The sequence below is a fragment of the Leuciscus leuciscus genome, assembly GCF_965113295.1.
Source record: "Leuciscus leuciscus genome assembly, chromosome: 12".
In the NCBI taxonomy this organism is placed as follows: domain Eukaryota; kingdom Metazoa; phylum Chordata; class Actinopteri; order Cypriniformes; family Leuciscidae; genus Leuciscus; species Leuciscus leuciscus.
Genome location: NC_138736.1, coordinates 33113898 through 33128475, shown reverse-complemented (window position 1 = coordinate 33128475; position 14578 = coordinate 33113898). Strand labels below are relative to the sequence as shown.

At 38.5% G+C, this 14578-nt stretch overlaps 1 protein-coding gene across 5 annotated transcripts in view; it reads right to left on the bottom strand.

Moving 5' to 3' along the window:
* Window positions 1–5122: 5122 nt before the first annotated feature.
* LOC309511118 (glutamate receptor ionotropic, kainate 5) overlaps window positions 5123–14578 on the bottom strand; it is a 106522-nt gene continuing 97066 nt past the window's right edge. For 3 of the 5 annotated variants that reach the window (XM_082186166.1, XM_082186164.1, XM_082186165.1), the window contains 3 exons: window positions 11032–11160; window positions 8890–9068; window positions 5123–7851 (listed from right to left, as the gene is read on the bottom strand). In XM_082186166.1, coding sequence (XP_082042292.1) covers window positions 7237–7851; window positions 8890–9068; window positions 11032–11160 — 923 coding nt within the window. In that variant the 3' untranslated portion in view covers window positions 5123–7236. The remainder of the gene's footprint in view (window positions 7852–8889; window positions 9069–11031; window positions 11161–14578) is intronic. The other 2 variants (XM_082186167.1, XM_082186168.1) reach the window with 2 other exon arrangements.

The window sequence follows — 14578 nt, the reverse complement described above, 5'->3', positions numbered from 1 at the left end:
GCATATTAGCATGCATATTACAAGGATATTTGCTGTTTATTAGTACTTATAAAACACATATGTTAATGCTTTATTCTGCATGACCATATTCTACATCCCTAATCCAATACCTAAACTTAACAACTACCTTACAATTAATAAACAGTAAGTATAGGAGATTATTGAGGCAAAAGTTGTAGTTAATAGAGAGAATTGGACCCTAATCTAAATTGTGACCGAATGTCATAATCAAACAGTTGATGGGCCCTATGACTTCCACCTGGAAAAACCATGGAAGTCAAACGGGCCCATCAACTGTTTGGTTACCAACATCCTTCAAAACATCTTCTTTTGTGTTCAACAGAAAAAAGAATTTCATACAGGTTTGGAACATTAATACAGGTTTTCATTAATGGGTAAACTAACATTTTAAACAAAAATGTTAATTTCTCAGTCTTTGTGTTGGAACATTTGAGGGTTCATGAGTGAATTCTGTGTCCACCTGCCATATGCCGTGGTTCTTCCTCATCCTTCCTGCAGTCAAAGGACACGGCAGTACTTCTGCAAGAACACCTTACAGAGACAGATTCCTGTGAAATACACGACCATCTATAAAGGTTTACAGGTGTTCATGCTTCTTACAACGATCCCCCGGAGAGCTGAATGACAGTGGAACAACGCTGCTGGCAGTTGGTCTGCTCAAGAGTGCTTCACTGAAAACAATTACTTTAAGATAACACATTTTTCTACCACTTTCTGATTTATGTGTACCCCCAGCTAATAGCTGCCCAAGGGTGTTGCATATGGGAACTGAGTGAATTGACGTGCCGTCACATGTTTTCTTATCTAGCACAGGGCCCCAAATTAGACATTTTTACCCTTCAGGGGAAAACAAATCAAGTTAATACATATTTTGAAATATGTTACTGTTGAAAGCTGTCAATAGTGGACAATTTTGTCTGGGGTAAAATTCTTGTCCAGCTGAAAATTGTCTATTTTTGTATATTGTCTATATTAGTTATTTTAATTATTTTATTTCATTTTATTATAATTTGAAGAGCTGGTTTAAGGGGTAGTAAGGGATGATGCAATGGCATCATTTTGGGACAATTTATGGGAAATGTTTTGTCCAGGTCTCAAGAATCACCGTTTTGACTTCGTTTTTTATTCAGGATCATTATTCAGATTTACCATGTTAAGATTTCAGTATAAAGGAATGAACAAAACAAATCATGACAGTGCCTTCTGTTAGAATTAGAAACTTTAACTACCGAGATTTTTATAAGCAAATGTAAGATTTCCAGCAGTCCAGTGAGAAAATATAGTTAAAATCCCATCTTAGGTCTATTGTTTAATTTTGTAAAAGAAATTGCAGCTGAAATTGGCCGCCAATAAATGTTTCTGTCCTATGGGAAAAATGGACCAATATTTACAGTGGACCCACAAATATTGGCACCCTTGGTAAATATTAGCGAAACTGACTGTGGTTTTTGTTGTTGCTATTTCTCCTCTTCGTTGTTCATTCAAAATATTCACAAAAATCGAACCTTTTATTAAAGTCTTAAAATAAAACAAAATTTTTTTCCGTGAAATATTCCACAATTATTGGAACCCCTTGAAATTCTAATGAGTAAAATTATAACTTAAAAGGATACTTCACCGATTATTAAGCTTTGTATCAGTAGAAACTCGGTAGTATTTTCGAATGACCGAGCTTCCCTCCCTCAATGCCCCCTGAGACGAGAGATTTCTGTATTGTGTGTCTGGAAAAAAAAACTCAGATGACGCAAAAATCGTCATCTTGCGTCATCTGAGGCTTTTTTGGCCAGAGGCTAGAGACTACAGCCAGTAGTAGGAGCGAGTTCCACATGTTTTCAACCGGCCAATGGGGGTAGGATCTCACGATAAAATGGCGTCTTTTCAGTTTCGAGTCAACTAGTAGTCTAGTTGTATCATTTCTTCCGATACTGTCCTCTGTAACTGGTAGGCGTGGCTTGGGAGTGTGGCCTCATAGGGCAGCGAAGCAAGTGCATTCTGGGAGTTGTTGTCTTTCATCCACATGCGCCAAAAATACATTTTCTGGCTTTTCTCAGTCTAGAAGGCACCAACTTCAAAAAATGTTTTCACATTTCTACAACATAAATGAGCAAATTTAAATACACATTCATCTTTCCAGCGCTGAAATATCCCTTTAAGTATATTCACATTCATGTGGTAAGTTAACCTTAGTATTTGGTTTGAGCGTCAAACAAACTAAAGCTCAAAGTTGGAGAATTGCAGTTGCTAGTATTGGGGTGAGAAATTCTTCAAAATATGATCAGACCTTATAACCACAACTTGTTTGGGAAGGTTGCAGTAAAAAAGCCTTTGGTGATATCAAACAGCAAGCTCATGCACCTACAGTACAGGTTGCCAGGTGTTACCGGGTTTTAAAAAAAAGATTAGATCAGACCAAAATAAAGCTTTTTGGAAAAACACCAGAGGTGGGGTTGGCATCGTCAGAAACATAGCCATGTAGAAATGTACCTCATCCACATTGTGCAGTATTGTGGTGGATCTTTAATGCTGTTGGGATAATTTTTTTCCAAAGACTATGGACAGCTTGTTTGGATACACAAAATCATAAATTCCAAGTACCAGGAGATTTTAAAACAACACCTGACTGACCCTGTCAGGAAGCTTAAACTGGGTTGGATCTTCCATGACAATGATCCAAAGCACATCTCAAAATAAACAGAATGAAGATTTTGCCGTATCAGTCCCTAATGCAAACCCCATAATAAAACCCTGTGGGATGAGTTGAAGATCATGTTCATCAACCTTGTACGCATTATAGGAGAAGATCCAGAGCTGTCATCTTGGCAAAGAAAGGTTGCACCAAAAAATTAAATAAATAAATTGTATATTACTAGGATATTGGATGTTTATTAGTACTTTTAAAGCACACATTAATGCCTTATTCTGCATAACCATATTCTACATCCCTTAATCCTACCCAATACCTAAGCTTAACAACTACCTTAATAAGCAGTAATTAGGAGTTTATTGAGGCAAAAGTCGTAGTTAGTGAGAATTAGACCCTAAATGTGACCAAAGTTTCATTTAAAATCCACTTGACTGAAATGTTAGGGATCTCATTAGGGGCATGACGCATTTTTAAAAGCATGCTTACAGCATCTCTTTATTCACTGTTCTGTCCCTTCCACGAAGACTAGAAGACATTTTTAAAAATAGATTCTCATTTTGTTTTCTGCTTTTTTCTTTAAGTCAGCATTGCTCATTTCACTTGAACTCACAGCCTGTGCTTTTTCCCAAGTCCTCTCATTTTGCTGCCCTCATTTGACCTCAGACATCCAGAACATCACGTAGGTAGGATCACTGCATTAGCCTGAGAACATCTCAATGAAAGCATTGTCAGTGGGGTAATGCTTCTGTCTACCACTGGAAGGCAGTTTTGAACAATTATTTCAACCCCTTTCTCTCAGTTGCAAGTAAAAGCACAAAAATCAGGACATCTGCTGTTTAGTCATCTTATCATCTCCCCTTGGCTGCCCTTATGTAATTCATAAGCAAATGTCAAGTATCCTTTAAAATATGTGGAAATGCTTTAATATCGTCTTTCCTGTGGACATCTGCAAATGTGTTGAACAGGTCGGTGACATCTGGCTAGTGTATATATTTGGTTAAATAACGTGTGAAGTGTAGTGTGACTCACCTTGACTCGCATGTGCTTGTTCTTCTAAGAATGCATAAACATTTAATTGTTAACATAATGAATACCTTCGATTACAGAGATGCAACAATTGTGCCCTAACCAGGCGTGACGCAAGTAATTTGTGAATCACAATGAAAATGAAAATGCAGCACTGCATGACACAAACATGGGCAATCAGAAAATGTCTGACGTTTAAGCTGCTTTCACGGCATGTAAAAGAACCCACACTAGCGACTACCTGCAGGTGCACGAGGCTCGAGCTGTCACGAAAGTAGAAAGAGAAATAAAAGTCTTTAAAAAAAACAAAGGCTTTAAAAGCCTTTGTATTTTTATACTTTGCATTTTGATAAAAGCCTCTATATTCTTTGCATTTTGATATGGCAAAATGCAGCACTGCATGACACAAACATGGGCAATCAGAAAATGTCTGACGTTTAAGCTGCTTTCACGGCATGTAAAAGAACCCACACTAGCGACTACCTGCAGGTGCACGAGGCTCGAGCTGTCACGAAAGTAGAAAGAGAAATAAAAGTCTTTAAAAAAAACAAAGGCTTTAAAAAAAACCCAAAAAACTCAGGCACTATTAAAACATCATCATCTACTACAATATTTTGTAATTAAATATTTAATGTTTAGATCTTTCTTACAAAGGATTCAATGTTGTGAAGAAAAATTACGTTATATGGAGTGGGATTTTGGACCAATGAGATTTCACTATGGGCGGGGCCATACAGCAGGACTGCACAGGGATTGGCTGTGTGCTGTGAAGGTACGACGGTTGGTGGAAAGGGATCATCTGAGAGGAGAGTGTTTGTTTTTATGAACTTAGTTAAATCAATAATTGAATTATAACAATAATACAGCAGCTACCTTCTTTATTAAACGCAGCCATAGAAACCAAGTGGCCTATACAATGTCCTCTTGTTTATCGCTCTGATTTATTAAATTCAAGCATTTATAGCAGAATTAATTAACTTATCGTGTCACACCCAGTTAGGAGACAGTGTGAGGATTTAATATCCCCCTGTAGTCAATCATTTTATCCTTTAAAACTCATCTTTGATCACCAAAATGACATATTAAAAAAAAAAAATCCTTGAAAAAAAAAAAAATCTTCATGCCTTAAAATAGCTTGAATGTAACTCTACAGCCTTGCCTCATTAAGTATACATGGTTCTAGAAATATGCAAATTAGCCCCGTCTCCACTCACTCACACCAGCTCAGAGATCCACTCGCTGACGATCACACGTTGACATGATTGGTTACAAGGTAGTTTGTGACATCAGAAACACCAGCGATTTCAAACCGCGTTTTTAAGACTATCTTTGGTTCACTGCAGTTTTAAAGAGAAAATACTCTGCAATGGTGTTGACTTATGAATTTGCACACGGTTTGTCTTAAAGCATATTAAAAACACCACATAGACATATAAACAACATTAAACGCTTGATTTTCACCACAGGGGGACTTTTAAGTATTCCAAACAGATTATGCATGATAAATAATATAGTGAGAAAGCTTTTTTTTCTAAATGATCAAATTACTAGAAACATCCATCAAGGGCAAAAGTCACAGTTTGAATCACTCTGTTTTATTCCAAACATGTGTCTATATATTTAACGAAAGAGGGTAACACAGCCCTCCTACATAACCCCACAGTTTTATTGGAATATTAATAACAATATAATCTGAATCATTTGCCTCATTTTCTTAATTGTGGGTGTGATTCTTCAAGCACTGGTATAGAAATCTTTGAAAATGAATGAGAAATAAAAAAGAATCAGCTTTGAATAAAAAGAAATTACGATTACATTTCCATCTCTCTTTGACACACACACACACACACACACACACACGCACGCACGCACGCACGCTCACACACACATTCATGAAGCACCAACATACGAATGCTATAGCGCTGCAGATTCTAAACAGGGCTGCTATGTTTACACTTTGGATTTAAATGGATATTGGCATCTCACAAGCACCCAGACAGCAACTTCTAGTGCGCTTCAACAAACCATTCATGACAGAGGCTCATTTAGTTCTAAAATGAAAAACATCATTAATTATCCTCTCACATAATCAGATAAATGCCCCTTCAGGTTCACAAAGGGGTTTTTGTCTCGTCTTGATGTGGTTGTCCTTGTTCCAGGGATGAGAAGTATTTCTCTGTGTACTTACGAGTTGCAAATATTGATGGACAGCTTGTTAAAATCAACATGAAATCAAAACTGATCCTATTTAGTTTCCTAACACACATTCTTGGTCTTATTGTGAACGATTCACCGGTACACGCTACTCAAAAGAAACAAAAAAAATGCTTGAATATTATAATGTTTCACAAAAATGTAACTTTCTCACTTCTGAAAGGACTTTTCTGTTTGGCTGACAGCATCTGTGCATGCTATTAGTTAATGTTGACTAATAGACAAACTGGCATTATTGTAGACCACTGTATTAGGTACAATAATGCAGCCTTTCTAAAATCTTGCCAATAGTAAACGCCAATAATCCCAGTTTATGTTAATACAATAAAAGTTATGGCAAAAATATTAAATAACAATAGATTTGAAAAGGCAATGTTACCACCGGGATTTGCTGAGATGGTCTCGAGGCTGAACGCGATCTTCACATTCCACTGACATTCATGTCTGGAACGCTCACTTTGCGCGATCCGATCAATTCCTAATGAATAAAGTCCCACTCTACATTTTCATTCTTGAATATCCTGTTTTATCTGGAAATGTATTACATTTTTTAAGCAAACTGCTTTTTTAAATTCCGTTTACAGCTGGTGTTTTAATTAAATAAGACAGAAGATGAGAGATTGAAACCAGGAGAGTAATCTTAGAGGTTGAAGAACCATAAAACTTCCCCTCAAAACTTACAAAAATCGATATACTTTTTCCTCAGAGTAATTAACAAGAGGAGAAAAAAAAAAGGTATTTAAAAAATTAAATTAAATTAAAAGAATGAATCCAAAGAAAAAGCTAGAAAGGAAAACAACCAAGTGACATTCAGGAATAAAAATGAATTGTAACCCTTCCCCCTTGTTTAAAGAAAGAAAGAAAAAGAAAAGAATTTGCACCAAAGTCCTTTCAGTTCAACGTGCACACATTTTAGGTACAGACTCTCACAGGAGTGTATTCAGTCCCCCAACACAAATCATGGAGAAGATTCGTACTTCTATGCAAAACTGATAGTTGTCCTTATAGTTTCCTTCCGTGTTCCCCTTCATGACATGTTGCATAGCATACTTCCACGGGATATGCATTACATAGTCTCAACAGCGTGCCAAACCTCCCTGGCTCTCCGAGTGCCACTGAATGACGTGGTGTTAAACCAGACACTTGGACAGGAAGCGGTCGGCTGAATCATCTTTCTCTCACTCAGTGTCCATTAATGTAATTTTGCATCCAAAAATGGCCTTTATTTGCAGTATCCCAGAGGTCACTTTGACTGGAGGTGTGGACAGAGTTGTTCAATCTGTCCTCCAGCACTCATTTACATTAATTTATTGTCCAGATGAAAGGCGGCCTCAGTCCTGCTTGCAGAGGAGATCAGTGGAGGGGGTTTTAATGGGTGGGATCGGTCTCGGAGGGGGTGTGGGTTTGGCCCTGCGTGGGCTGCCCGACCCCCCACCCTCACTGTCGGTGTTTGTATTGGAGGTGGAGGAGGGCGGTGGCGGTGGCAAACGTGGGAGAGATGATGTGGCGGAGGCCAGTGGCGAGATGCGCGAACAAGAGGACGTGGAGCGAAGGCTCTGGATCCGCCGGCACTCCTGGCACACCCGTACGTGTGTGCAGCCGCGGGGCGCCGCATTGGGGAGCAGAGCCGGTGTGCTGCTCGGGACACTGGCACTGAGAGGGTCCTCCAGCAGTCGCTGAGGGCCCGGGCCCATTTCCGCAGCGCCCACACCGGGTCCTGGTCCTGCTGCAGCACCGGTTAACGGCCCCGTCCCACTGTAGAGTTTGCCGTTGCTAAGACGCATCTCCCGCACAAGGCGTACGGGCCGGGGAACTCCTAAAGGGAGACGGGCTGGGTGCCGAAGAACGCCCTGGGACGAGAGGGGTCGGCGGCGCCGCGAACGAGAGTTCTTTTTACAGGAGATAACATTCCTGAATTCAGTCATCATTTCCTGACATACTGAGACCTTAGTGAGGAGGAAGAGTGAAAAGAGAGTCAGGAAGGAAATATACAAGAACGTAAAAATAAAAGACTAAATGAAATGACGGGAGACAATTTTCAAAAAAGACATTTTTTCTCATTTACCTAAAGTGGGCATCACCATTATTACATATCGTATTGAGAGTTAGGGCAGTGGTTCTCAACCTCAAAGCAATTCCTCCCATTGTCCACAAAATTATTTGAAGGCCCCATTATTTTCTAATGGAGTTTTTTCTTATTTTAATCATTTTAAGTCATCTTGAGGCCCCTTTGGAAATTTGCTGAGGCCTCACAGTGGGCCCCGCCCCCCTGGTTGAGAACCACTGAGTTAGGGGTTTCTCTAACAGGTGGACTAATGAATGAGTGTAAAAAAAAAAAAAAAAAAAAAAAAACATCAATTGAAATGTATGCATTCGGAAGATAATTTTATCGAAAGCGACGGAAATGCATTTTAGATATATATATATATCAGTAAATGTGCTCATAAATGTGCTCATAGGGAAACATAACCTATGACCTTGGCTTTACTAGTTGCTTTGCCACTTGACCTACAGAAATATCCTGCATTGAATAAAAGTAAGTTTTTACTTTCCCATTTGTCTAAAATAAAATAAAATAAAATATGTTTTCAAATATTGTGAAACTCAAAGTCTATGATTCACTATTATGCATGTAAGTGCTGCATGGGCAAGCATTTTCTTCTAAAAAAAAACCTTCTAAAAATATTACATTTTCCATTAAATTAAATGAACATGCTAAAATGGTCTACAGTAGCATTCATTCAAACTCAAGCAACCTGTCCCTAAATTTACATACATGAATCTGGCAAATGCTTTTATCCAAAGCAAATTGCACACACTGCATCCAAGGGACATATTTTTTAAGATGCATTTCCTGGAAATCGAACCAATGACCTTGTTTTTTGCTAGCACTATGCTCACCGTTTGAGCTACGCTAAATAGAAATCTATAAAACAGTTACATTACGAACACAGACGGCGTGACTGGTTGGCGTTGTGACCTACTCGTGCATGTCTGTGGTTTCGGGCAGGGCAGTACCCAGTACGGGAGTGAGGGCGTACCTCATCTGTCTCGGCTGACCGGCGCGTGGACCACACAAACTCCATAATGGCTACAAAAACAGCTATTATGAGCCCACATATCAGCACCACGAATATCCCGCCGATATTCTCCATACCTAGACCTGGAGGAAAAACATGGCAATGTGAGCAACACACAGAACTGTCCTTCTACAAACACACTGTGGATCTGATTAGAGATCTGCATTCCCGTAGGATTCCAGAGGGATCCTATTAAACTACATTTCTGAGGTGTGGGCGGTATTCCTAAGAGTTATCAGCGGAAAGAATGAAGACTGAGACTGAACGGATTTGTTTTAATGAATTGGTAAAAAAAAAAAAAAATTCCAGTGGTCCTTTAACATTACTCAAGTTTAATTTCAGCAACGGAAGTAACATCTGTATTCTGTGGTTTGAGATTTGTTTTTTTTTAATGATATTAGGAAGAATAAACTGCATTATGACACCTACAGAAAAAAATAAAAAAAATCTGGAAATGGAGCCTAAATTGAGTCAGGAGCCATTGGGAGTATAACAAAACAGGAGAAATATCTTCTTAATTATATATTAATAGAAATACATTTCATTGTTTAATTTTTGTATGATAATCTATTTTTGTTCTGTGTTGCCAACACAGAACAAAAATGTATAATCTTGAAGCAAAAACAGTTTAGAACAAACAGGAACTGACCAGGAAGTACCAGATCACAAAAACACACTATTATTTTGAAGCTCATATTATTTGACATTTTCTTGTAGACCTGTAAATAACCATGAGAGACTGTAAATATCACTATCTGGTAAAAGTACAAGCTTTGCGAACCACACTAGAGAAATTACACTCATAGGCACACGTGTGTACATGCCTCTGCAACAAATTACATGCCTCAGCTACTATTTTCCCTCCATTCCCACTGGGCCAGTGTGAGTCTACAACACATAGAATGCAAATATCACCAGACCACATAAATAAACAGTCACAGTGTTGGCAGAACTGTGAAGCATCTGTCATTTGAAACTGACGGATGAAGTACATCCTATATAGCCTGGTCCTACCAGACTCTTGTACATTTAATTTGTACAGAGAGTCTGGCCACTCCCCATTGACAAGCGTTAACTTCCTTGAAGGCGGGAACTCTGTTGAAGTTCAAAACTGTTGGATCTGCCCAGAGCCACTCTGGATCTGCCATAACCAATCGCTAACGTTTAGTCGTGACGTAACCCTACAACTCAAACTAGCGCACGACCTCAACGTCATCGTTCTCAGCCACTCCCTCCGTTCGCTGATTGGACCGGTAAAAATTTGCCCGGAGAAAACCCACGAATATACCGCAAACCCAGAGAGAGTACTGAAGGAAAATGAAAATTGAGTGGAAGTACGTAGGAGGGCGGAGCCAGACTACTGTACATCCTATATGCAATATTACAACAATATAAAGAACGGCAGGAAATCAAATATCCACACTGCCAATGTTTGTGTGATTTGAGTAAAAATATATATATATATATTAGATTTAACACAAACAGGTGTTTGTTGAAGAGCAAAATATATACTTGGTTAGGCAAAGTAAGGTCTACATCTACATTCAGGATTCCCACCCTTTTATGACCAATGAATTTCCATGATTTATATCAATGTTTATGTTCATAAAACTAATTTTTACACTCATTTGACACTACACTCACAAAAAGTAATTTATAGACAAATAAAAACTTTATAAATTAGAAAAATTATATATTGACTTTATATATAGAAATTTGGCTATCTGTGCATTCATACAGTATATATATATATATATCCCTGATCCAAAAATACATCTATTGGTATTCTTAGACATAACATATGATATAATTGAATCTCTTTTTGTAGGTTAAAAGGATAAAACAATAGGATAAAACAAATAGGATACATTTTTTGTCCCTGTGAGAATAGCTCACTAAATACACACACACACATACTTGAGATTATAAACATCCAGGGTTGTACCAGACCCTATATATTAAAGTGCCAGTACTGTCGGCATCAAGACGTACAGTAACAGAACAGTACATTATGGTGAAGTGCTAATGAGTATAATCTTCACTCACCTTTGGCTCGATGGTCTTCTTCTTTAAGACACTTTCCCCCCTCCCACCAACGACGCTTTAGGATTTCTAATCTGTTGTTTTCTTGGAGCTGCAGCACACCTAACGTGATCTCATCTCTGAATGGTGAACCTGCAAGAGAGAGAGTGAAATTAGCTAGTTTAGCTAATTGGCCAACTAGACTCCCAGGGATACCAGCTGACAAGTGTTCAAAACCATCTACTGTAAAACCTTGGCAATGCTGGGAAACTAGATAACTACTGTACCTTAAGATAACAGTTACAGAAGTAAACACAGGCTATGGCTAGCAATGCTACAGGCATGTTAAGACCAGCAGTGCTACACAGTAAACAATTTTTGGCGTTTTAGACAGTTCTACTGACAGGGACAGTGATAGGAAATGACCCAAACTAGTGTTGCCCTCATTAGCACTATGGTTCAACGTGCCAAAACACATACGCTAACTGCTAAGACGTCCCTCTGAATGTCTTAAGTCAACTGATGTTGTGCAAATGAGTTACATTAGCTAGTGTGTCAGAATGAAAATGAATGTTATGATAGGTTAATTCCAAATTATTTGACTTGTTAGAATAACATCATCCTTCATTAGACATTACTGTATCACAGCTAATCATGTCCCGCTAATAACAATGTGACGTGAAAGGATGTGTTCATCAAATTAATAGATGTTAATTTAAATTAGACACTGCAGATCTGCACTGGAATGGATCAGCTGTCACCGAATGTTATTTTATTATTCATTCAAAGGCTGTGAAAGTGAAGTGTCATACAGGAGCATGTTTTTGCACCTCAGTATAAGCACAAATATTTTGTATGTATATTGTGTGTCAATATCACTTATCAAGCGCTGGATTTAAAGTACATTTATTTTCTGTCATGTAGACTAAGAAATATGCAACCTTTTACAAACCTTGATTTCTAACCAACCTAGACAAAAAGTGCCTGTGGCCATATTTCTACAAATTGATAGTACGTTGCTTCTTGCACGTTTCATTCACGGTTTTATTAGCAAAATGACCTGATTGAACATCACTATTGAACCTGACTATTTACCACAAACATACAAAAACCTTAAAGATGAAAAGATATTCAAATATATTTTACTAATGTAACATAATGTACTTTTTGACTGAAATAGAATATTTATATAATTATATATTCTGCTAAATTATGCACACAAGAAAATGATTGTGTGTGAACTTTACAATGAGGTTCTATTTGTTAACAATGCATTAGTTATCTTGAACTAAGAATGAACTAACATTATTTATATTTTTCAACTTTATTTAATATAAACTAATATGAATGAAAGGTTCAGTGACTAAAGGACTTCTGAGAAACGCTGTTGAAAGTGGATTGGACCGAGCACCAAAACACACTTGTAGCCAATCAGCAGTAAGGGGCGTGTCCACTCATGTGGGGGGAGGTGCCTGTGTTGCATAGCGTGTTCTTAAATATGGGGGCGGGGCTATCAAGATAGGGGTGTGAACCTTTTTGGTAGGGGTGTGTTTGTTTGGGTGATTTCAAATACCAATAGAGTTTCTCAGAAATCGCTTACTGCACCTTTAAGTGAACAATATTTTCGAAAATGATTTTATGCTAGATCAATAAATGCTTATTGATGTTACAGAAAGAAGAAAAGTAATTAACTAATAGTTGCTCAAAACAAAGGTCATTCCATGTTTTACAGTCTAAGGGCCGGGAGTCTGGACACACCAAGTGGATGATGGGTGGCTGTCGGCCAACGTCGGGCAGTCGTGAGAATCGGTCAGGCTAGTTTTTGAAGTGTGTACAGTTCTACACAAAGTAGGTGCTTATAAATGTACCTACATCTTTATCTTTTTTGGAGCATTCCAAAATGCGAAAAACAACATAGCCGTATGTAGCTTAATCAATATAAGTGAAGATAGACTCATTAGCATGATTCATATTCAAAATGGAAAGCAAATGCTGCTTTGTTTATTCACATTGCTAGTTCACGTTCCCTTTTTTGAATGACGAATATAGAGTATTGTCATCTGCTGTTGTGGACAGTAACAGTTATTATCTCTCATACATGCGCAGAACATTCATGCTTAGCCATAGGCTGTAGTTTTTGTGATGTTCAAATGCAACTTTTTTGTCCAGTCAAAGTCGACATGAAGCCTACTAGTTCTTTGATGTTGGTTTGGTGTGGTGTTTGGTTCCTTAACCCAGTCTAAGGACGCCGTGATGACATCATCTGCACTCCAGGTAGCTATGGAAGCAGATGGAGGGTGTCCATGGTGACCAACCTCTTCATGAATGAGTGGATGAGAGGATTTTATCACTTGGCACCAGAACTTTGGAAGGCGACCTTAAGAGATGTGTTAGAACTGGGAGGAGGGAATGAATGTTTGAACTCCTGGAAGACATTCTATGACCTGGAGATAGACTTTGAAGACGGATGCTGCTCCTGCAGGTTCTAATTTCAAATCTAGTTACGGGTTCATGCGATTATGATTAATGGTGATCCTTTGGAGGACAGTTTAGCCTAGAGGTCATGAGGTTGTTGGACTGATCTTCCTGGAGGACAAAAGATCAAAAACAGCAAGCAGCACTGGTAATTTCCTCACCGCATCGAAGTTACCCACCTATGTTTGTGAGCATTCAGAAGCATCCCGCCTTCATATGTCCTCTCTCTTATTTTCAAAATCTTATCTGCTAAAACAAGACTATACTCATTCCTTCTTAAATTTTTGGAGCCATCATATCTTTTTCAGGGACCAAAAATAAAAGGCTTTAATTATTCTTCATGCATCATGGGAGTCTACAGCAGCCCATAATGACACACAGATTGGGCATGTTCTTAATATCCAATCTGCCCCTCAAACCCTCTAGCAACTAGGGGTGATTCCTCAGTCCAAAAAAACTCAATGAGAAACTAATCAATATTACAAAAATAAAACCCGCAAATATTACAAAATGTGACAGTAAAAAGTGTATAAATCACTTGTTTTTCTAAGTAACACGGTCCAGTCTCTCTTGCCTCCTCTGAGTCCATTGAGTTTTAACAGACCCCCTAAAGCATGCAGTGGTTTTGGTGGGGGTTAAGTGAGAATGAATGGGGAAAAGTCACTTGAGAGGAGGCAATGTCTCCATCACACTATTATTGGATATGATTGGTTATGATTGGTTAGTGTGATAAATCCCACCTCTTGTTTCCGTGCATGTTCGCGAATAGGTCTGATATTTTTTTGATGTAATGTTTATTTAACTACAAATGTGTGATAACATTAAGGGCCCTATCTTGCACCCAGCGCAAGTGACTTTGTACACCGACGCATGTATCATTCCTATTTTGCACCCGCGCAAAGCGGACTTTTCCCTCCACAGAAGCACGTCGGTTAACTAAGAAATACACTTGCGCTCCCGGGGGCGGTTCAGCGCAAAGAGGAGGCGTGTTCCGGCGCAAACGTTCCTTCTTGCTATTTTGCAGGTTTAGAAAACAATTGCGCCACTAACCAGGAAAAAATAGTTTAAAGTCAGTGGCGCGTTGCGCATGTTATTC